This window comes from Corvus kubaryi, unplaced genomic scaffold (assembly GCF_017639235.1).
Source record: "Corvus kubaryi isolate FWS band 111438036 unplaced genomic scaffold, C.kubaryi_AGA036_p1.0 37397, whole genome shotgun sequence".
Classification (NCBI taxonomy): Eukaryota; Metazoa; Chordata; class Aves; order Passeriformes; family Corvidae; genus Corvus; species Corvus kubaryi.
The window spans coordinates 10,596,510-10,620,174 of NW_024581136.1; the positions used below are offsets into that span (position 1 = coordinate 10,596,510).

Genomic DNA, 23,665 nt, shown 5'->3' on the forward strand with positions numbered 1-23,665 from the left:
CTTAAAGGACTGAAACTTTTGGGTCGTATCTGAAGCCATGGTGCTGCTGTGAGGCCTTTTCCCTAGGGAAGGGGACAGGAGTTTGTGCCAGCTTGCTGAGCATCTGGCATGAGAGGGGCTTTGGTAAGAATTCATTTGCAAGTAGTGAAGGCAAGTGTGAATTCAGAACATGTGCACATGGAGCTGAGCCAGTCTGAGGTGTTTGGGGTGGGTGTTAGCAATGAGGTGAATCCTCTGTGTTTCTCTTTGGGGGACACAGCAGCCGAAGTGATGGAAAAATCAAACAGCAAGTTGTACATGTTTCAGTGAGACAGCTTGTTTCTTAAGCCCAGGTGGTTGGTGACTGTGGCATCACAGGTACAAATCAGCTTGCTCAGCATGGAGTTTGCTGACTTAAACACATCTTAACAGGTCCCAGAATGATGATGAACAGTAAGGGTCTGTTAGTGTTATGTTATGTGTCACCATGCAGCCTGTGGAGGCTCCATAAAGGATTCTCTCAACGGCTATCAGTGAGAATTGGGCTCAATTGTCTAGTGATGGTCAAGATGCTCACTCAAGGTTCTTTCTCTAGCCTTTGTTCCTGCACAATGCTCCACTTACAGCAGCCTTTCTAATCCAAGCCACCTCTGCAGGCTGGAAGCCACAATCCCACCGAAGCCCAGCCAGCACTGTCCCAGATGCAAGTGAAACTGAGCCTTTACAGTTTGCTGAAATTCTTTCACCTGAGGTTCTGCTGCTTAAAATATTTTTTCCTATTTTTCTGTGAAATGAACCACTCCTAAATCTCAATGAGGAAAATAAACATCTTCCAGCATCAGAACCCAGCAGCACTTACGTGTTGTGTTTTCCCCTTCTTGGCTCTAGATGTTGGCATGTTAAGATCAAGATGGACAGGGCAGGGTGTTCCCAGGGCTCTCTCAGTGCTGCTGCTCTGATTTCATGTGTCTTCTCTGGCTGAAATACACAGGGTTTGGTGCAAAGCTGCAGCAATGGTCCAGCGATCTCATTCCAGTGGGGTGAGCAAGCAGACCTTTGAGCACATACTGAAGTTGTGAGTCTACATTTGTCATTTTTTCCTTGCTGATTTTCATTCAGCAGTTGTTGTACAAAGATCAAAATCTCCTTGTGTTACGTGCTTGCACATGCTTATGGCCCCCAATAATAAATAAACAAAATTACTACTCTGTGGGAGAAATGCTGTTATTTTTATTGTTATTAGCTTAAAACAATGGAAAACCAGGCACAAAGAAAACAAAATTGTTTTTTTCCAGTGGCTGCACAGTGAGATTGTGACAGGGCCAGGAACTGAGTCCAGGTGTCCTGAGTCCCAGCCCAGACCTTTAAGCACCAAAATATCCCGCTCCTTGTGAATTCAGAGTGTTTTGGCAAAAGTTTCCCCAGAATGTTTCATAACTAATGTCAGAGCTAGACTCTGAACGTGTCTTACCAGTTAGGAATTTTGCTTTTATATACACTCACCCACTTAAAAACTCCCCCAAACTTAGCAGCTGTTGGCTTCTTTGTGTTACTTGAGTGTTTCTAAGGCAAATATGGAACATGATAAATTGAAAAGCGTTGAGTTGAAATGTTCTGCTTTGAGTCTGCTTAGCAAACTCCAAAGGTCATCTCTGCTGTGAAGAGCCAGCAGGACAAGACACAGTGTGAGCCTTGTTTGAAAGGGATTTTCTATTGTCTAGAAATCAGGCTTGTCACATTTCACAGGGGTGGATGTTATCCAGAACTAAGCCCATCCTGGGATCTCTGACAGTTTTTGACAGCTTCTGGAAAGGATCTAGAACTAAGGGGAAAAAGAACATCCCACAACAGACTATTGCAGGTTGTGTCTTGAGGGACCACTTCCCCTTCTGAGATGCCTTCAGTCTCTTTTAAATCTGCACAGGCAGGGTGTTGTTTGTGAATAGAAGTCTGTGGTGTGAAGGAATGCAATTCCCCCAAGCAGCTCAAATCGTGGCTTCTTAGGAGCCCTCTGGATCAGGTCAGCAACTTGTGTATCTCCAACAAACCTCTTGTTCCATCTTGACTGTCCTAATTACCAGCTGCAGTGGCATTCCTGCAGACACTCAGCAGGACCTGAAAATTCCCATTGTGAGATGCTCTGGTCAGTCCTTTATTCCATATTCGATGGTGTCCAGCTGCAATGAACTTTTCCAGAGTGGAATTATGTTGAAATGATCTGTTTCAAAATGGAATGTATGTTTCTGAATAGGAATGTCTCTTTAAAAAAAAAAATACTTCTGCACTGAAGGGGTTTTGGTTTTTTATGTGCTGTCTCAGTTAAAAATTTCTTACAGTCATTTTTCATGCCTGCTGGAAAGCCAAGGGATTATTATGGAGAGTGGTGTCCTTTGGAAAACTCCAGATGAAGGACTGGAATAGATGTTGTTTTTGCAGTAAAATCTGGCTTCCCTGCACATGTTGTCAGTACAGAGATAATCCTTAAAAACTTCTGAAGTTTACACAAGGCAAATTTTTTGCGTTTCTGTGGGCACTGTAGCACAGCTGTGCTTTGGTGTGCAGACCTGGGGAGCAGGCTGGGATGCCGTGGCTTTCACCTTCTTTTTGGGGATATTCCTGTGTGCTTCTTGGACTGTCTCTACCCTGGAGCCTGTCTGCTCTGCTGCAGGATGGCAGGGTGTGAAGCTCATGCTTTGCTGCAGGTCTCTGTTCTCGTTCTGCTGGTGGGATTTGTCTGCTGGGTGCCTGTGCAGGTGAGCTGCTGTACCATGTCACATGGATGTGCCTGAGCTTGCTGGCTCTGGTGCCTCAGGAGCAGCCTCTTGGCACAGGGCTTGGTGTGGGTTTTGATGTCAAGGAGAACACTTGGACACAGCCTAACCAGGGCTAGCATTAGCCTGGCCCTGGCTGATACTTTTGGGTCAGAGTGTGGATGTGTCCCAGGGACCTCACTGCAGCTTGCTGGTACTCAGTGGTGTTGGCTTTCTTTCAGAAGCAAGTGCTTGAGTGACTTCTCTCCTGCTAGCTCATGCAGATGTTTCACCTGAACATCTGTTCTGCTCCTGATGCTCCCAGCAGCTGCCGTGGATGTTTTTAGCACTAACAGTTCTGTTTGTTTATGAGGCTTTCTCCAGGGTGAAACTAATGTCTGGTCTCAGTTCTGAATCTCTAAACCCAAAATAACTTGGTATACCAAAATAAACTTCTCTTTATACCTCTGCCACTATCAGCAGAGTCAGGCCTTTTGCAGCTATACACAGCTGAGCTTAATAAATGGTTCTGAGTCCGCATCTCCAAGTAGAAGCCCTCAGCCTGGACATAGCTCAGCCTCCAAGGCTTGTAGACAGAGCGGTCTCAGCAGCTGCTTTCTTCTTCTCTCTCCATCTCATCTTTCCACCTGGGACTGTGCAGGTGGTTGGAGCAGCTGCGTTAAGAGGATGTGCTGCTGGAAAACAGGCTGGATCTCATCACCAGTTGCAGTGACTTATCTGGCTCTCAGCAACTCCAGCTCTTTCCATTTCACTTATATGGGGCTATCCTCTCAATTCAGCTTTTTTCTTTAGCCTCTGCATTCAGGTTTTCCTTGGTTATCCCATCATTTCCCAGTCCAGTGGTGTCAAAAGGATGTCAGAGGATGCAGCATAAACTGTGTTCACCTTCCTACATCACCAACCTTACCTGGTCTTTCTAACCTTGTTACAGCTGAACAAGCTGGAGGAGGCAGCAAATGCAGCTCACACCTTCTTCATGGCAAACCCTGAGCACATGGAGATACAACAGGACCTCGAGAACTACAAGACCACATCAGGGAAGGTCAGCTTGATTGACCAGGAGGCCAGGCAGCACATGGTGAGTCTGAGTTGAAGAGGTGCCCAGCTTAAGTATCAGGAAGTCTGGAGAGGAGAGATTTAGGAGGCCAAGAGAGATGCATCTATAAATGGGGAGATTCTTACCAGTGCAGCAAAACAAACTTTCCCTTTCAGCATTTTCCCTTGAGGTAAGCCTGCTCCTGCCTTTTCAAGGCACTCTGCTCTTTGTTTGATTGCTACATCCCCAGCCTGGCCCCCCTCTTCAGAGAACTTGGGGGTCATCCATGGCTGCGAACACACACCAGCAGACAGCTTCGATGGAAGCCTCCATGACAGATCTTGGCTCCTGTGTGTTTCTTTTGAGCTGAGTTCTCCCGCCTGAGTGGGGTTCATGAACTTGAGTGGCTGTGCTGGTGAGGGTGCAGGGTGGCAGGCAGGAGTGTGTCAGCTTTTTCCACCTCCCCAAAGCAAAAGCCCAAGACAAATGCCAGGGCCACCCCCAACTTCCCAATTTCACAAGAATCAAGGGAGCAGGAGTGGCTGTTTGGTGTAATTAATGGAGGTGCTGATTAAGGGCCATTCTAAGAACAATCTTCCTAGGTCAGGACCAATCTTTTTCCTTGGCATTCAGTGTTGTTATTTGTTGGGAGGGTAAAAACGGAAAAAAAGGATTTTTTTAATATAATGCATAATCTAGGAGTGGCACTGAGAATTCCCTAAGTATGGAGGAGTTGAGAAGAGCATTTAGGCAGGTTTAGTAGGTTCCAATGGTCCAAAGGTCCACTGATGGCTTAAACACAGTTTGGTACAAGTGATTATATCTGGTAGGTATCTGGGGAGAGATTGTCCTGTCCCTGCCCCCTTGTTCCTTCTTTTGAGAAGCATCTACAGGTGGCAAGGGCAGGGTGCTGTGGTCCAGGCAGTGTAGCCTGCTCATGGTTTGTGTTCTGCCTTCCTACTTTGCAGGAGGACTACAGTGCTGGAGTGAGGCACTATGACAGGGAGGAGTACGAGCTGGCCATTGAATTCTTGGAGCGTGCCTTGAAAGGATACTACTCCGAGGATGAGGATTGCCAGATCATGTGCGAGGGACCGCAGAGATTTGAGGAGCACGAGTACCTGGATTACAAGGCTGGTCTCTACGAAGCTGTTGCAGGTGAGATCTTTTTGCATTTTTAGAATTCTCACCCTTGGCCCTGAAATGTTTTTAGTTATTGAGTTTGGGCCTTTGGCTGGATTTGGTGAAGTGTTTTCCCTTCCATCTCTGCTGCTGGTGAGTAACGCTGCAGGAGGCACCTGGAAGCCCAGAAAGTGCAAACTCAGAAGACAGTGAACTAGAACATCTCATTTTGGTCCTGAATGGAAGCTGGGCTAGAAGAATTGCATTTGCAGATGTGGGAGCATTTGCAGCTTTCCATTACAGCTTGAAGTTTAGGTGCTTTATCATTAACTGCTTCCGTTTCCCCTGTACACGTCTCGCACACCTCCCTGGGATCTAGACATTGCTGGCCTTTGTTTATGTTTTCTGTTTCTGAGAGCATATGAAAAGAGCAGCAGAGTTCTCTTGGCCATGCTCCAGAGGGCCAGGAAAATTGCCAAAAAGGCTCGCAACATGGATTTTCTCCCCATCCAAAAGGATGGATTTGTCATTAGTGGAGGCCCACCTAATTATGATCTTGACTGAAATCTCTGGAGAGAATTGAGCGTTGCTATGTAATCTTCAGATTTGCATGTGTGGCTCTGAGCCAGAGGGGATTAAAACAGTTCATTCTCAGTAGAAATGAGATTACATTTAATTAGTCAGGAGGGAAGGAAGAGCAATAAATTAAGGTTTGTTTGGTGACAGAAATCTTATTTATCTGCTTATGGTCTTGGAGTAGCATCAAGCCCTGGAATCTTGCTTCTTGTGTGGAAAATACTTCACTCAGATGCAGACTGCTTTTTGGGTTTGCATAATTCTGTTTGTGTCGAGACAGGAAATCTAATTGAAACAACCAAGAGGAGAAACCACCAGCATACCAGACGGGAAGCTACCCTGGTGGGGTTTGTTTACCCATGCGAAAAATAGAAGTGTTGGAAGGGCTGACTTGCTACCAGTGTGGCTCTCAGCTGATCAGACCTGCTTTTAGAGCCCTGACTAGGACCCCAGGGGCCACATCAAGAGAGCAGTCTTCAGTGGCAAAGCAAACCCAGCATCCTTCTCACTGAAAGCTGCTGCTCTTTGAACAGGACAAACTGTTCCTGTGCTGGGCAAGCCGGGTGCAGCCCCAGTGAGCCGAGGGGTTTCTGTGCTGGCCCATCCTGAGCACAGACAGGGTCATGGTGTGGTGGTGCTCAGAGCAGCACATCACCTGGGAGGGACAACAGGCCAGATGGTCCCTGCAAGTGCTGTGGCTTGGCCAGGGACGCCTGGGCATAACAACTCTAAACCCCGGGACCATTCAGGTACCCAACAAAACAGGGAGTTGAGGGAGGGAAATAAGATACGTGATGCAACTGCTTTCCTGTTGGAAACTCGGTGGTTCCTTCCAGGGCAGCATAATCCAAAGTTCACCCCTGGTCCAAGGCACTCAGGCACAGATGTTTCAACAGGGAGTGGGAACACTAATATACAAAGAAAAGAGAGTTTTGGTTTCTTCAAAACTCATTTCTCTCTTTAATCCCAAACTGCTTTGCTGTGCTGCTGCTTGAGGTTGAAGCACTCTCACCTTTTCCCCCCAGGGACAGATACATTTCAGTGAATTGATTCCAGTCTATATAACCCTAGTTCTAGGGCACTTTGAGAGTACCAAGAAAAAGCAGTGCTTCTCAGTGATGGATTATTTCGGATCTAGGATGCTTAAACAGCTTTAAATTACAACAATATGATTTATGTCCTTTCCCTTCTTGCTTTTCTTAATGTAATACCCTGTGTGTGTATGGTAAGTCAGATAACTACTCAGACTACCTGTCAAGAGCAAATAGGCACTGTTCTGAGTCTCCACTTGATTTCATTGCAAATTCCTCAGGCGTTTTTTATGGCAGCTCTAGGAAATGCTTTGGTAGCTGAGCACATGGTTATTTTCGAGCCTGTATTTGTTCCTTAAGGTTTTTAATGGTGTGCAGAGACAGAGCAAGCAGAGTAGATTCGTAAGTACATTGCAGCAAAGGCTCTAAAATGGAATCAGATGTCAGTGTTGGCTTTAAAAACTGTGCAGCTGGTACAACGCCTATACTGTGGACTCCCACCAATTAAGAAACTTTGTTAATGGCAGATGTTTACCATGTGTTCGTGATTCCCTGGGAGATACCTCATCTTTGAGAAGCAGCAGACATGGGGTTTTCTGCTGCCCAGATTTGCACCTCAGACCTTTCGGAGGGGGTGCAGGTGCCTTGCTTGGCCGTGCTGGAGAATCCGCACCAACCCCTCTTAGCTAAGCCTCCCCGTGCCCTCACAGGACCTTCCTTGCTGCAGGAAAGGAGAGGATTAAAGATGAGGTGAAGGAAGGGAGTCTGGAGCTGGATTTCATGTGGCAGCACATGTGGCCGCTTGTCTTCACACCTCTGCTTGCTTTGTGGGTTTGTCTCTTGGGGTTGAAGTGCTACCTGCCACCTGCAGTCCCTGCCACCAGCTTCCCTGGGCAGAAACAGCGCTCCTGCCACACAAAAGAGATGCTCAAGCTCCCTCTACAGTTGACAGAAGGAGGAAGGCCTTTCTCAAGGGGGGCAAGGCTGTAACTGCAACTCTCTCAAATTGGTTTTGGGGAGGAGCCTTTCTCTCAGTGCACACTCGCCTGCCAGACCAAAGCAGTGTGAGTTGCACATCCCTCAGCTCAGGAGTTTTATCCTCTGTCTGTCCTTGTCTCAGCACTGTCGCCATCCTTCTCAGCTCAGGCCACCTTCTCCCTCTTTTCTTGGCAGATCACTACATGCAGGTCCTGGCCTGCAAACACGACTGTGTCCGAGAGCTCGCCACACGTTCGGGCCGGATCTCACCCATCGAAAATTTCCTTCCCCTCCATTATGACTACTTGCAGTTTGCCTATTACAGAGGTAAAGGCTCTTGTACTGTTCCTCGTAGCACCTGGCTGAGTTCTGTTCATTTTGTGCAAGTTTATATTGTTCCATGTGGGAGTAAGGCAATTTCCCCCTCATGTCCACACTACAGTGATGCAGAGACGTGGTCTGAAAGAGAAGCAAATAACAGTGGAAATTGTCTCTTCAAAAGTCAGGTTGACTGAAATACAATTAAGTAGTTTTGTGAAGGTGTTTTAGATCATCAGTCAGGTTTTAAAAGACCAACCTTTAGCTTAAACATTACTGTTCTTTAAATAAATCGTGTTTTTTAGGATCCTTTCATTTGGCTTTTGATATTAAAATCCTTGGGATTTATATGTTTCACAATTTCTGAAATGAACTGATAAATTTTCTAAATTAAAATATAAGAGATATATGAATTAGCTCAAGTTTATCCCAAGATGCCAATTTTTTGCCAATTGCCAAATATTTTAAGATTCGCAGTAAAGTCGCAGGACCTGGCAGCATGGCAAAATGTCAGGAGTCGGCAGTGCTAAAAAATAATGCCAGTTGTGTGGCTCTGTGTGCTATTTTATTATGTTCTGTTATATAAAAGAAAATAGAAATCTGCTCTCTCAGGATTCTGCAAAGAGCTCTTTCCTGAAGAGGGCAGAATGCACAATGGTCAAAATTTCTACTCGGACATAAAGATTCTTCATTCATCAACACAGTAGGAAGAAAGAAGGAGGAGTCAGCAGCGTTTCATGTGTGGTGTACAGGCTTCTTTATTCCTCTGCCCAGTTAGAGGTTTAATGTGGTGGGTAAAACCCCCTGGGCCCTGAGAGATGCTGCACAGATGAGAAGCAGCTTGATGCCAGACAGTATCCACATCCTGCCCATCCAGTTGGATCCCATTTGGATACCATCTGATCTGTGCATGGTGGCAGAAAAGTCTCGTGTCTGTGCCTCAGTTTTCTTGCTGGTGAAGTGGAGTGGTTAAGACAAAGTGGCATGAAAAGAGCCTTGTGAAGTGCTGGGCTGCCCCTTCAGCTGATGGGGAGCTCAGGCTGTGCCTCCATCCCTGCAGTCCCCTCCTGGGCTCTGTGTGAGCCCCCTGTGCCCCCCTGACCACTGCTGTGTTGCTCCCCAGTCGGTGACTACGTAAAAGCCCTGGAGTGTGCCAAGTCCTACCTGCTCTTCCACCCGGATGATGAAGATGTCCTGGAGAATGCAGGTTATTACGAGGGTCTCTTGGAAGGTACAGGGGATCCAGCCACCATCAAACCCCGAAAGGTGAGAGTGAGTGACACCTGAGAGCTCTTGGTGGGAAGCTTTAGTAAAAGAATCTGCTGAAAATAAAAGCAGCTTGGCAGCTTTCCCACAGTGGGACCACTTTGAAAAGAGAAGTGGAAGTGCTGGGCTCGCTGGTGATGCTGAGGTGGTGATTTTTGTTCAAGTTCACAAGTTCAAGTTCAGAGTCACTGGTGTGGAGGAGAGGCCAGTGAACAGGATCTGCTTTAAATGGGGACTTCAGCTTAGTAAAGCCTGAGCAAGGGCAGGGAGGGCAGTGACCAACAGTGTAAACCCTTCTCTTGTCCAGTGCTCCGGAGGATGCGCAGAGGAGGAATGCAATGAAACACCCAGCAAAAGGCTGAGAAATATTTCCCAGGGGAGGCTGGGATCCCAGCATTACTCTCAAGTGTCTTAGCTTGGAGTTCAGGGCTCAGCCTGTCCTGCAGGGAGTAGCTTTGTTGTCACAGGGTTAGGCTGGGGTCAAATAACCAAACTGTGTGTGTTCCATCAACCAGCAGGACTGGCTTCCTCTCTGGTCTGGGCAGCCTTTATCTGTGGCCCTGGGGCTGCCTTCCTCACCATGCAGAAGTTCCTCCCATCCCATCACAGCCCTGTTCATACCTCTTGCACCATAAGTAGAGTGTTGGCAGGAATTGGTTTTTCCATTCCTTTGGGAACTCCTTGACTTCCAGGCAAATCGAGGTGAATTTGGTAAAGTGTTAAGAAATAAAAGCAAATTGATAAAAAGGAAAACAAGAATAATTGTTGTTTTTCCTCACAGAATGAATCTAGGAAAAAACCTTAAGTTGACAAAAACATTTAATTGTTTACAGTATTTTGAAGTTTTCTGTAACAAATGAATTGATTTTTGCTTTGCACAATACTTTTCTAGGAGAAATACCAGTGTTTTGTTTACAGACTTTTCATTCAAAATAAAGCCCTCTGATGGACAATTTCCAGCTGGCTGTGCTTTGTGGTCCCCATCCAAGCACTCTGAGTGCATCCCAGGCCCAGGCCATGGGCTCCATGTGGGGAACTGAGGCACAGTCCAGCCGGGGTCCCTGCCCCATCAGCCTGCCCCTGTTCTGCAGCTGGGGTTTCTCTGGCCAGCCTTTTGCCCAGATATTTGGAGGCTCTCCAAGGCGCTCAGGAGTTTCTTCCAGCTATGGACATGTGTTTTGGGGATTCAGGCTTCCTAAATGAGTTGCTGAACACTTTCTGTCATGTACTGAGTGCCTCAGCCTTGTTCCTGGGGCTGCTCCAAGCATCCCTCGCCCCACGGGACTTTGCAGCATTGCATGGAAACCAAACCCCTCTGAAGCAGAGGTGCATTGCCACTGTCTTGCAAAAGCTTGCCATGTGCAACTACTCCTGTTTTCCTTCTCTTTTCAGGAAGCAAAAACGCTGCTGCGGCGCCACAAGCTGGAGTCTCACCTCTTGCAGGTGGCTGCGGCCGGCCTGGGATACGCCTACACGGAGCCGGTAATGCCTGGGTGTGCTGTGGCAGGACCTGTAGGAGTTCACAGCTGTAGGACCAGCTCCCCCCCTCCCCTCTGCTAGAAAGCCAGTCCTCTGCAGGTGACTCGGGAGCTGGGTCTTGGCCTGGTTTGTTCCCTATAGGAAAATAGTGGTGGCAAAGCAAAGGCAGGCAGTTCTGGGGTGATGGAGAGGCACATACAGCCTCGTCCAGCTCTCCTGCCATGGGGTCTGTCTGAGTCCCAGCCACTGCCATGGTGATGGGGTGAGACAGAGATGCCTGGGCAAGCTGGGCTTCCTAGGTACTCATCACAATGTGCCAGTTTGGATTCACATTTTCAATCTGGTGACCTCAGGCCATTGCCCAAAGTTGTGTGGGATGGATCCAGAGAGGCTGGCTGATGTTCCTGGGAGTCAGGCAGAGCGGGTAATGCCCTGGCTTTGGCTGGGCATTAAATTAAGAAGTTTGACCTCTCTCTTTTCCCACAGAACTACTGGAACAGGTATGGCCCCCGCCAGGACGAGCACAGGTGAGCCACAGTCACCCCAGCTGAGCTGCAGCTTTGCCATTCCCCACGGTGGGATCAAGGGGATGTGCTCATGGTGGGGTACCAGCCTGCCATTCGGGGGTACTGCCCATCCACCCAGCTCACCATCATGGCTGAACTAGGGCCCATTGCCCCCTACCATTACAAACATTCCCACAAGGACCTTATTTTAGCTGAGTGCCTCAAAACCAGCAATGGTCTGGAGGGAATTTGATTGATGGGGCAAGTGGTGCTGGTCAGATTTGTTGGTGTCTGTGCTTTGCTGGTGGAAACTGTTGCTCCCATTCCCAGATGTTTGCCACAGGACAGGGTGAGGGCTTCAGCTTGTATGTTGTGACATTTGTACAAAGTACTGATCTGTTTGGGGGTTTTGTGTATTAGTTTCCAAAGGGTGCAAAAGTGCAAGTGCAAGAACTTGTGGCCAAAGTTGGGATGTTCCTCTTCTCTTTTGCTCCTCAGTGTCCCATCAAGTATCAGCAGTGAACCAGAGGATGGGCCCCGGCTGTCCCTGACAAAGAAACCCATGCCAAAGCCAGATCGAGAGCTGAAGGAGGGTAAGGCTGATGGAGATGTTTCAACAAAATCGGGATGGTTTTTTTCCTATTGCTAGAGACTACACACTGCAAAGGCTGGCCACTGAGCAATGAGAGCCACTCCTATTTAAGGAGTTCCAGTTTTGTTTAAGAGACAGAGAAGTCTTCATGCTGCCACAGCATTTCTGGGTCTGTGGATCCCAGGGCACTGCTTTTTGGACGTGTTTTTCCCACCTGCTGAGGTGACAGAGCCCTGAGATGTGGAGCTGGGAGGTTGGGTCTTCCTCACCATGGGGAAAGTGACACCAGCACACAGTAGTCTTTCCTCTTTTGGTGCTTTTAAGATCAACGTGTTCCCTGTTGTCCAGGCTGCAGAAGGAGGGATGCTGGAAGCATCTGGTCCTGATGCTTTGCTAAATGTGCTGGATCACACTGTATTAGCTTATGATTTCATGTCTTAGCTCACATGAAATCACTTGTTTATAAGCCTGTCAGCAGACACTTCAACTGATTTCAGCACATTTTCAGCAACCACAGAAAATACCATAGCATCTTCTACTAAAGACAGGATTTTTCCCCATAACAATTTTGAAAAACAATATTGTAGCCAAGCACCAAAGCAGAGTCCTTGCTGCAAAACAACAGGGTCTCAAGCCAGGAGGTGTCTTGTGTCTCTAGCAAGCCAGCTCCACAGCAGCAGGCAATTAAACCTCCCTCTAATGCAATGGATGGTAGCGCTTTTTGGGGAATTTCACAGCTTTCCCCAGCCTGTGTCCAACTGCTCAGTGTTGTGTTCAGAGTGTTGTTATCCCTTCTCTAGCCATACATAAAATAGGCAAATACCACAGTAAGATCCCAAAGATCTTGCTTAAGCCAAGAGCTGGTTGAATTACATTTGTTGGCCTGTTTGCCATTTATAACCAAGTAATTTCAGAGTCCTTCTTTCTGTTTTTATTTTTCTCTATGCTCTTATTCTGGTTTACTTGCAGAATGTTTTTGTTTACAAAGAAAACTGAAACCATTCAAAAAGAAACTGGGATTTTTGTCCATCCAGCTGCTGCCTTTCTCTGTTGTCTTTTTTTCTTTCTCTCTTTTTACTTGGAAAAAGGCCGAAAGAAAAAAGTCTGTTTTAGTTTTGTACTCTTCCATACTTCTACCCTTCCCCCCTTCCTCCTTTCTGCCAATGCCTTCACTCCCAAAAGTCCAAAGAATTCGTTAGTTTCTTTGGGGTGTTTTTCACAGAGCACAGAGACATGGAACAGGCCTGTCTCTCTGCTGATGCTTAGAGGAGGCGGAGGCAAGGAAAGCAGGCGGGAGCACACTGTCAGTGTGGGACAAGGGTTCAGTGTCCATGGCACAGAGCTGGCCCACTGGATCCCTGGGAGGAACAGAAGAAATGTTGGAAGTGGTGAGTGATGCTTCCCATGTTCATCCCTCATGTGCCTGTGGCTGGGGAAGAACATCTGAGCTGGAAAACACAGCACTGATTTGGAGCGTGCCAGGAGTATGGATTTGAGAATCCTGATTCTGATCCAGCTGCATTTGCAATAAGTGTGGTTATCAGGCAACAAAATCAGCACAGTGAACGCCAGAAACATCCCATCTTTTCCATTTCCAAGAAACCTAACTCTTCAGAAATAAAGTTGTGGGCTAATCACAGGGCTCTGTGGGTGTTACGTGTCCTCCATGGGCCAAGGAAACCTGCCAAGAACACAGTTTTGACTCAACAGGCAAGAAAAGTTACAAAAACATTGTCACAGAGAAGTTCCGTAGTGCCACATGGTGAGAGGAGCTCTGTGACTCTGTTTCCTCTATTTCATTGTGTCTCTGTGACAACAAATAATTTTCCCCACAGTTTAGATGTATTTCACTTTTATCCTGGAGAAACGTCTGGTTTAGGCTTTTATTGTTACCATTCATTTCATTTTCTCTCTTTGAGGAGATGCAAGAAAGAGACTTCAAAAGATGGTGGTTTAGGGGCCTTGCTCTGGTTTTTTGATCAGTCAAATTTGATGGGGATGGATTGGAACCTCTCATGAAAAGCTTGCAGGCAGAGGGAGGCAGCTCAGAGGCAGGATGTGAGGGATGGCAGGGACAGCCATGGCAGCTCCTTTGCCTCAGTGGAGGAGGATTGTCCTCAGAGTGCTCTGGCTCACCCACTCCCTGCCCCCATTCTTGGAGGAGAGCAGGGCTTGCTGCAAGCTCAGCACCACGTGAGGTTTTCTCTCTGTATAGAAGACAAAAAACACTGATGACAGTTGCAGAGAGTGGCTTTGCATGCCAAGCCAGCAGGATCCACACAGCACAAATGCAATGGGAGCCTACAGCCTTGATGGTGTTGACGGCTGGGCCAGAGAGCCAAGTTAGCCACTGTCCGTATCTCTCCCTGTGTCCCCCTGGGGTTTGGTGTTTCCAGGCTGTGGTCCCTGCATTTGCAGGGCAGCTGTTCAGATGGTAGAAAATGCTGATGCTCCTGCAGCAAATTGGTTTCATCTCCATGTGTTGCCATTGCTTCTCTTTCTTATGTTACTGATGGGAGGCCAAACTCTGCTCTCTGCTGTGGAGCTCTTTGCCTGTCAGCGCACCTGGGTGACTTCAGCTGGCCTCCAGCCACTGTACAAGATGTCAGCAAGGCCAGGGCATGTTCAGCAGGATGGTTTTGTGTCTCTGCTCAGGGGGCCCCCTTCTCTACAGCGATGTGAAGTTTGTCTACAACTCTCAGCAGCTGAATGGCACCCAGCGAGTGCTGCTGGATAACGTCATCTCGGAGGAGCAGTGCCGGGAGCTGCACAGGGTGGCCAGTGTGAGTAGGCAGTGGCCCTGGGCTGAGTGTGACAGCTGAATGTATGACCAGCCTCTGGAGAGCTTCTGGGTTTATGCCTTGCTCCTGGGTGTTACAGCTGATGCCGGGATGCCTGTGGAGAGCAGGTGGATGCTTGTCCCCATAGCACACCCATAACTGCAGCACGGGAGCTGCTGCTCCATCCTGGGCTGTTCTTACGAACACGCTGCAAGACAGAGCCTGGGCAGAAGGAGCTCTTCCTCCATGTTACACACAACCCCAAAGGATGCTAATCCACAAGTCTGGTTGAGCCTTCTCATTCACCATTAACTGAGCCTGGCAAGGGACTGAGGGTGCCAGAACATCCCCAGGTAGGAGGTGGGTGGTTGATATCCAGCATCCCTGTTCACAGACAGCTGCAGCACCTTCCCACCCAACTCACCTGGCCCAGTGAATGCAGCCCTGGGGGATTTGGGTAAGAGGGTGCCTGCCATGTGCTTCCATTGCAGACACCTCTCTCCTGACAAACCAGTTCACCCCTCATCTGTATTCATGTCTTCCAGGGGATCATGTTGGCTGGAGATGGCTACAGGGGCAAAACCTCCCCCCACACCCCAAATGAGAGATTTGAAGGAGCCACTGTCCTCAAAGCCCTCAAGGTACAGCTCCCTCTTCTTTCTCCTCCTCCCGTGCCCTCCCTCCCACTCTGCACATAACACTGACCCGTTCTGGCCTTTCTCCTTGCCCAGTATGGCTACGAGGGCCGTGTCCCGCTGAAGAGTGCCCGGCTGTTCTATGACATCAGTGAGAAGGCTCGAAGGATCGTCGAGTCCTACTTCCAGCTCAACTCCACGCTCTACTTCTCCTACACACACCTGGTGTGCCGCACCGCCCTCTCTGGTGAGGAATTGGAGCTAGCAGTGGAGCAGGGAGGATGGCAGGGGTTCAGCCCTCCGTGGGGGCTTTATGAATGGGGGTCAGAGTAGCTCCATTTTGCTTGATGTTTAAATTGGTGGCCAAGGGCTGGGCAAAGTCAGCATCCCACAGCAGCAAAAAGTGGGCACTGCTGTCCCAAAGGAGCTCATTTCTGTTATGTCTCTTAATTTTCATGTCTGCAACTCTTCTGTTTTCTCCTCCCTCTTCTCTTGCCTCCTCTGTCTTTCCCTTCTCCTTTCCACCCCAGCCCCAGCTCTCCATCTCGCTTCCCTGCAGTAAGGAACAGGCAGACCTGTGCAGATCTGAGTCCTTAGATGTTGCCTTTTCTCCCCAGCCATTCCTTTCCTTCTCTCACCTGTGAACATCATCCAATGTGGGGTCAGGGTAGGCTCCCACCCCATGATGAGACCCCACAGAGCATGGCATTTCCATCTCATCCACCCCTTCTCCTTCCCCCTTCCTCCACATGGTTCTGCCTAGGCCAGCAGGAGAGAAGGAATGATCTGAGCCATCCCATCCACGCTGACAATTGCCTCTTGGACCCCGAGGCCAACGAGTGCTGGAAGGAGCCTCCTGCCTATACCTTTCGGGATTACAGGTAGGAAGGAAGGGAGGGAATCTCCCTAGGGACTTCTCTCCCTCTGGCTGTCCCCCACCTGTGGCTTAGTGGAGCAGTGTGGGATCTGTCCACGAGGTGGGGGTCAGCCTTGAGACCTCCCCAGTGCTGCCCTTACGGGGATCTCCCACTTCCTCCCCCAGTGCCCTCCTGTACATGAACGCAGATTTCGAAGGCGGCGAGTTCATTTTCACTGAGATGGATGCCAAAACTGTGACGGTGAGTTGGTGCTGCGGGCCAAAAGCTGTTCCTCAGTAGTCCATGCTGAGGGCTCTGCACTTCCCTGGGCAGCCTGCAGCTCCTAACTTGCAAACAGCACATACAAAATCCTGCTGCAGAGGAGCACAGACCTTCTGTTTCTCCCCACCCCCAGTGCGGGCAAAGGGATGGCTGGTAGTTGTCCCTGCCTGGAGGACTGCTGAGCTGCCACCCCATCTCGTGGTCAAACATGAACTGGTGCCTCCATACAGATGCAGTGCCTGATCCAAGTTTCTTCTTCCAGAGTGTGTCACCGTGATGGACATCAGACCCTGAGAGGGATGTGGCTCTGGCATGAGCCCTCACCTCTGTTTGTGGCCATTAAGGAAGCTGGGCACTCACTCTGTGGTTGAACAGACGTCTGGGCACCCTGCTGGGGTCTCTGGAGGAGCTGGAGGGTAGATTGGGTCTACTTAAGTGCCTGAGGGTCGATTTGATTGGCACTTCTGCTCCCTCCTGAGGTCCTGCAGGACTCTTGTGGGCTCTGCCAAGAGAAGAAAGAAAGAGATGTTTCACAGCCATGCCAGGCTTACCCTGGACGTCCCTGGAGTTACACCATGGCCCCATTTTGCTCTAGGTGGTCAGCTATAGTTTTGCAGAGACTCCATGCCACTGTCGTTTCTGCACGATGTCTGCCCAGCAGGAGCAAGCTTCACACCTGCCTATTTACTCCACACATTTTCCCAGGCACGCCTAGAGCTCTACATGTTCCCCAGAGCAGCTGAGCAGGTCCTGGGGCGATGCAAAGGGATGTCCAGTGAGGTCCCAGGCCCTGGACCATGGTGAGCCTGGCCACAGCCAGCACGTGCAGCTCCTTGCCAGCCTGCTGTTGCTGTTTCCCTGCAGGCCTCCATCAAGCCCAAGTGTGGGAGAATGATCAGCTTCTCGTCGGGTGGCGAGAACCCCCACGGGGTGAAGGCGGTCACCAAAGGCCAGCGGTGCGCTGTGGCTCTCTGGTTCACCTTGGACCCTCTTTACAGAGAGCTGGTGAGTCCCTCCATTCTGCTGTGAGGGGAGTTGGGGCATAGCCAGCATCCCACAGGAGCCAGGACCATCTTATTCTCCAGTCCCAGTCCATCTGTTTTCCTCCCATTACACCTCCCACAGCAGCATTCCCGTGATATGAGCTGGTGGCCCTGGGGCAGGTTTTTGCTGCCAGTCCTGCTCCTGGGCAACCATTGCCCTTGGCCCGTGGGGTGCAGTGCTGGGCTGGGGTGCTGAGTGGGGCATGGAAGGGCTCCGTGCAGGGCTGGGCTGGCCATTTCTGACACCTAGTGGCAGCAGCCTGATGGATGGGGAGCTCCTCCAGAGCCGTCCACAGCTCCGAGTGCTGTGCTGAGTCGTGCTGCTAAGTCCGCTCATAGGCATTTTGGCAACCTGAAGTCCATGGCTCTGGGCACCCAAGGTGCCTTGCAAGATCTGGGTTGTGATGCCTTTCACCAGGCACCCTCCACATTCTGTTTTAAAAAGCTGCTGTTCCAGCCCCTGCCTCTCTTTGATAGCAATTCTGGTCTGTAGAAATAAAAGATACAAGACCAAGCAAAACTAAATGCACTGAGAAAGCGAAACCCTCGTTCCTTTCCCTTGTGATGGAGGTGGGCTGCAAGGTTTGGGGAAAAGCTTATTTTCAGCCATGTACTTCGATGTCTCTCAGATTTTTTACACTAGCAGAAATTCCTCCAGCCTTGGTGCCTGTGTGGTAGGAGATCAGCCCTGCCCAGGGAGCTGGAAATCAGTGGAGGGGACAGGAGGAGGTTGTGCTGCAGCAGTGGCTGCTAGTGGAGTGTGATAAGGGAGCTGCAGAACATCAGCTGTGCCCCAACCACTGCAGCCCTGCAGGGAGGAGAGAATCGGGTATTGAGGTGGGAAAGGATTTGATTTATTTTGCCCAGGAAATCCCCAGCTCGAGTCCCAGGCTCTCCCCATCCTCTCACCTACACTGCTGGTTCTGGGGTAAAATCCTTGCTGCATGTCCTCCCAGCAGCCTGAGCCTCACTGAATTAGCTGGAGCAGGCACTGAAGCTGTGCTGTTACCATTTCATCGCTTCCCCTCTTGCAGGAACGAATCCAGGCAGATGAAGTGATTGCAATGTTGGACCAGGAGCATCTAGGACCCAGTGAAATGAACATCAACCCAAAGGATGAGCTATGAACTAGGCCAAAGACTTTTTCTATTAAATATTTATTTAATATTGTTATTCTTATTAGAACCCTTCTATTTTTGTACAGAGATGCTGTATAAATTAACAGGTTAATATGATTGTGGAGTTTCAGGAGTGCCTCTTCTGTGTTTAGCACAGCTTTTGCTGGAACCCTCATCCTTATGCCAGCATCTCCTGGTGGGGCTGACTCTGCTTCCAGCATTCCCTGTTCTTCTCTAGCACTTCTCAGGACTCATTCAGGCCCACTCTACACCCTCGGAGAATCTATTTTTTTTTCTTTTTCAACCAAAAATAGCTGCTTCTCTTTAGCATCTGCTGAAGAAATGTCTCAGGTGTCCTAAGGCACCAGTCTTCCTCCTCCTGCTTCCTCTTAGGGGAAATTGGAGCACAAAAACTGGAGTAATGATTGTCCCTCACCATTTGAAATATGCCTTTAAGGGGAAAAAACAAAGGAAAACCCAAATCCTAGCAAAATGAAGATACCTCTGTAGCCATGCAAAGCTGGTGTTTGGGCATTAATTCTGAGCAGAGCTTCCAGAAATCAGCTGCTGAGCAGGGGCATGAGCTGTGCACGGGCATGAAAGGATGTGATTTGCAGCTGACTCTGGTGAAATAGGGTCTGTCACTCATGTTCAGTCCCTTCTCTTGCTAATGGCCTGGGAACATGAAGGATGCTGCTTCACACTGCATACTTAGAGCTTCCAGCCCAGTCTGCCTCTGGTAGAACCCAAAGTTTGTAGTCATAATTTCCAAGTTTCTGTTGCAAAGCAGCTTAGGAAGAACCATGGTGTTGGATGGTCATGGTGCAGCTCTGTACTCTGGGTGTCCTGGCTGCATCCTCCCATCCTGGCAGTGCAGAAGCAGCAGATGTTCATGGTGTAGTAGTATCTATTTGCTCAGAGTGGTTCTGACCCAGCCTGTTGCAGTGAAAGCACTTTTTGCAAGTAGTCAAGTAACTGCTGCTAAGCCAGTAAATCATCCCTCCCCAGCTATTAAATTTAGTCCTGTGTGTGGGATCAGAGCAGCCCCATCTCAATCAGAACAGGCACTGAGCCACAGAATTGCTGTCCCAGACCTAAGGACAGCTTTTACTTTGACCCAGCAGCTGCTGCTGCTGCTGGAACGCAGTTCCTGAAAGGCAGATTTTAGCAACCTTGAAATTACTGCAAGGCTGCAATCTATCCAGAAAACACTGCAGGGACCTTTGCTGGAGTTCACATCCTTGAGCAGCTTTGCTCAGCTGCCTGCTGCATTGGCTCTTTCTTCAGTCCTTTTCTGCTCCCCTCTGCCAGTTTTGGCATTCCCAGGACTTAAAATCTGCAATAGAGAATTGTCTTTTCTCTTTGCTCCTGCAGCTTGTTCCTATTCAAACCTCCCAGGCTCAGAAGCCCCCTCTTCCCATCCAGTCACTGGCTGCAAAGGCTGTAAACAAGGATTGTCCTTCTGTAGAGACCACCTCAAAAGCTGGTCCTGGGCAAGACAGGGGGGAACTCTGTGCATTTGGAAAAACTAGTGCCCAGACTGTGAAGAGGGCACTATTACCGCCTAGAAAATGCTGGAAGAGTCTTTTGCTGCACTTCCTCCATGCTGAATCTGCAGAGGAAAAAGCTCTGGGTGTTTCTGAGCCACCAGCATTGCTTATTCCTTTGAGGTTATCTCCTTTCCTCGAAGATGGTTGAAAAGATTCCTCATGTGGGCTCCCTAAAGAACTGCCCCAGGTCTCTGCCTTCAAAGAGCCTTCCCTGTTTTAGTGCCTCTTCTGTAAGTGCTTAACGCCCCCTCCCCTTTTTCAAAACAGCCAGAGGAGAAGCTGGGGGGAAGGAGGGGAGGGCAGCTGTTCAGTTTGGAGAGCTGACACCCATTTCATTGTCTCTCCACATGCACCACGCTGCTGCATCCAAGGCTTGACTCCTAATGCTGCACCTTCTGCATGGCTCTGTGCTGCCATCCCCCAACAACCATTACCCAAGTGCATCCTGCAGAGCTGCCCCTCGGTGCAGCCCCAGCCCTCCCAGGGATCCCACCAGCTGGTTCTCCTGTGAGGAGGTGCAGGGGCTGGCACAGGTCATGGTTTGTTTGCTGCTGTGGTGGTCAGCCAGAGCTGTGTTTAAATCCAGGGAAAATAAACTAAACACATCTGTGCCTGTCTTTGTCTTTCTTCAGTGAAATGTTGGATAGACCAAGGAATTTGGGGCCTGCTTCATGATGGTATCTGTCCCTTTGGCGTTTCCTGCCTTAGACCTTTGAGCAGAGCCCCCTCTCCATGCTGGAGGAGCGTGGATTGTGTGTGTGGGCTTCTGGCTGGCTGTCCATCTCCCTTGCTCTGTATCCAGCTGTGCAGTAACTTCCATACCGTGGACATGCTTCAGGCAGTTTGGTGAGCAGAGGGAGTCACAGCCCCTGTGCACTGCTGGGGTGTGCAGGGCCACAGACACCTCAGTGAAACAGTTTTGGTGCAGCACCATGGAGCAGCCTCAGGGGGATGCAATATTTCAGGACTCAGTTGCAAACATGGCCCCTGAATCCCCAAGAAGGGAAAAGACTCTGTGCTGCCTGGGCCATGCTGTTCACTGCACTGCTCTGCCAATGGGACCTGCTGGCAGCCTGAGCCAGGCTGAAGCCAGGAAATGGGAATGCAGTGAGTCAAAGGCACTTCTCCCGTTTGTTTTTCCAGCTCTCTGCTCTGGCAAAGTCTAGCTCAGAAGTTGATCTGTATTTCTGCTGCAACAGCAGAGGTGGGTGCCAAGTTTATTTGCACTCTGTAGCCTCACAGGAGCAAGTGGCAGAGCTCTTTGGGGTAAAATACAACACAGGTTCTTGTATCCAAGTGGGATGGGTTGTCACCAAGGTGGCTTGGACTCTGAGAAATTAATTTTAACTCTTAGATTTGATGCAGGGGCCTGGTATCTGGCAGAGCTGTCAGGGTCACATCCAGAGTGCCTCAGAGCACCTGCATCCCTGTGAAAAGAAAGCTGATGACAATACTGAACATATACACTCCTCCTTGGTCAAATATGCCCCAGGGACAACCTGCACTTACATTTTTGCTTCCTCCTACTTCAATTCACATTGTTACTCCTCTCTTGACCTGCCAGTCTAGTAATTGCTGCTTCCCAAAGCCCCATCGTGAAGCAGCTCCGCAGGGAGGCAGTGCCTGCAGTCACAGCACTGAGCACAAAGCTGATGTGCATTCCAGAGCACACTTCATGGCTCCCAGGCCAGCTCCGAGCTCCTCTAGCCAAGGCTTGGCCACCAAAGAGAAGCACAACCCAGGTGGGTGTTGGTCATGTGTTATACATTCCCCAGTTCTATCACCAGCAACAGGAGCCTTTTGGAGATGGAGGTGGTTGAACTGTGCCTTAGTTCCTTGTGCACTCTGCCATGCCCTTCCCAATAATAATAATAATAATAATAATAATAATAATATAAATAGAGTGGGATTAGTAGGGTTGATTTATGACAGTCAACGAGGAAAAAAAACCAACAACTCCCCATAAAGGAAATGTAATGGAATTTAAAAGTATTTAAAACAACAGCTGAGGTGGTTCTGTGTGTGTGTGCATGCGTTTGGGTGTGGATGTGGTTTTGAAAGCGAAGCCTGCATGGTGTTACTCCATGCCAGGGGACCTTTACTACCAAGAGGATTTGTTTTGTTTTGTTTTGATGCCCAAGTGGGCCCAAGCCAAGTTCACTTGCCCATTACACAAAGCTGCTGTAGGTTGTGGGGGCACTGGAGGAGCCTGCTCTGTGCCACAGGCATGTCTCAGCAAAGGGAGGTCAGTCATATTTCAGGACAATACAGATGAAATGATGCCTGCATTAAGGACAAGATTGCACTTTGCAGCCAGGGATTCAGCAACAGAGTGTGAAGAGCCAGTGAGAGCAAAAGCACCAAGGCTTGGGGAGCAGTGGCTAACAGGAGGCATGACAGCCCAGCAAGGTACCTGATGCCTTATGCAGAGGGTAGGAGCATGGAAAACACCTTGTGTAAGTAAAAAACCTCCAAGAGAGGCCAGCAGAAAGTCTGAGGCTGAGCCCCCTTGGGCTGTAAATGCCTTACTCCACGTGGCTGCAGAAAGCTTCTCTCCAGCCAAAAGCTTACCCCTGAAACATCACCCGAAAAGAAGACTTGTGGGTACTTACAAGTTGCTGAATCTACACTCAAGGCTGAAATACCTAAACCTCTTTTTGTCTAGTGGCTGCAGTCTAAAGAAACCTGGACATTCCACAGGCATTAGCCTGAGAGACTTTCTGAGGCATTAATTTTAAGCAACTGAACCTTGCCAATATTGTTGTGGAGGCTTAGGGCCATGTGGACAGTGAGTCTCCAACAAGAGGGAAAAGATGTGGGCAGAACAAGGAGATGGAGTTTGCACTGAGCCCTGCTCATCCTTCCTGCTTACGCCTGGGCAGAGCCAACCTGAGCACTTACAGGCAGCTGAACATCTTCCCATGAAAAACTGTCATTAAAAAAAAAAGGTTGTTTCCTCCTGTCCACACCCTTGCCCAGCCGGGATGGGGAGGGGGGAGGGGAGAGAAAACAAAACAGCTGGCAGTGAGATAAAATTGGGCTAGTCCTGCTTCGGGGAAGAACTATATTAAAAGAGAAAAGAAGTATGTCTTTTGTTTCCACAACTGCTCCTTATGTCCACACCCCACTGTAAGAGCCACCTTTTCCTGGGGGAAGTGTTCCTGCTTGTCTGTGCATTGGGGTATGACCCTGGCCAGGTCCCAAGACACTGTGCTCTTCCCCACGTGTGGATGGGCCCATGTAGATGTGTGCTGCTCCTCCCACCAGCCCATTTCCACACCAGCACCCAGACAGATGGGATGCCCTGGTGTCAGTGAGAGCACCAGAACCAACAGGCAGCCATGCACAGTCAGATCCTGCACTGTTGTTCACCCCAAGCACAGCCCTGCCTTCACGTTGGGCCTGGGGCTCCACATGGACAGGTCCAATAGATGTCCCTGAGAGCAACAGAGCTCCCCAGTATCCTCTGGGAGCACGGTGCAGTGTGTGTGGGCCACCTGACCATCCCCCCAGTGGAAACTGCTGTCTCCACAGCTCTAGAGGATACCACGGCCAGCCCAGAATTGCTTTTATCTTGTTTTAAACACATGGTGAAAGCTGGCACTGAGTTTGTTTCCTTCTCATTTAGCAAAACTTTTGTTATGCAGAAAAACAAAAATCATAAATGTCAGCACGTCCCAACCTCCTGGCCATCATCCAACCCCACAAAAAATAAGTGCAGCACACTAGAGGAATTTGAGAAAGCA

General features: G+C 49.2%; 1 protein-coding gene across 2 annotated transcripts in view; it reads left to right on the top strand.

Moving 5' to 3' along the window:
* Positions 1-20,530, top strand: part of P3H2 (prolyl 3-hydroxylase 2) — a 65,419-nt gene extending 44,889 nt beyond the window's left edge. For both annotated transcript variants that reach the window (XM_042042257.1, XM_042042256.1), the window contains exons 2-15: positions 3,682-3,828; positions 4,755-4,944; positions 7,689-7,820; positions 8,935-9,077; positions 10,470-10,559; positions 11,043-11,083; positions 11,561-11,655; positions 14,310-14,437; positions 14,980-15,075; positions 15,166-15,316; positions 15,833-15,950; positions 16,112-16,187; positions 17,073-17,213; positions 18,286-20,530. In XM_042042257.1, coding sequence (XP_041898191.1) covers positions 3,727-3,828; positions 4,755-4,944; positions 7,689-7,820; positions 8,935-9,077; positions 10,470-10,559; positions 11,043-11,083; positions 11,561-11,655; positions 14,310-14,437; positions 14,980-15,075; positions 15,166-15,316; positions 15,833-15,950; positions 16,112-16,187; positions 17,073-17,213; positions 18,286-18,378 — 1,596 coding nt within the window. In that variant the 5' untranslated portion in view covers positions 3,682-3,726 and the 3' untranslated portion in view covers positions 18,379-20,530. The remainder of the gene's footprint in view (positions 1-3,681; positions 3,829-4,754; positions 4,945-7,688; positions 7,821-8,934; positions 9,078-10,469; positions 10,560-11,042; positions 11,084-11,560; positions 11,656-14,309; positions 14,438-14,979; positions 15,076-15,165; positions 15,317-15,832; positions 15,951-16,111; positions 16,188-17,072; positions 17,214-18,285) is intronic.
* The last annotated feature ends 3,135 nt before the right edge of the window (positions 20,531-23,665 follow it).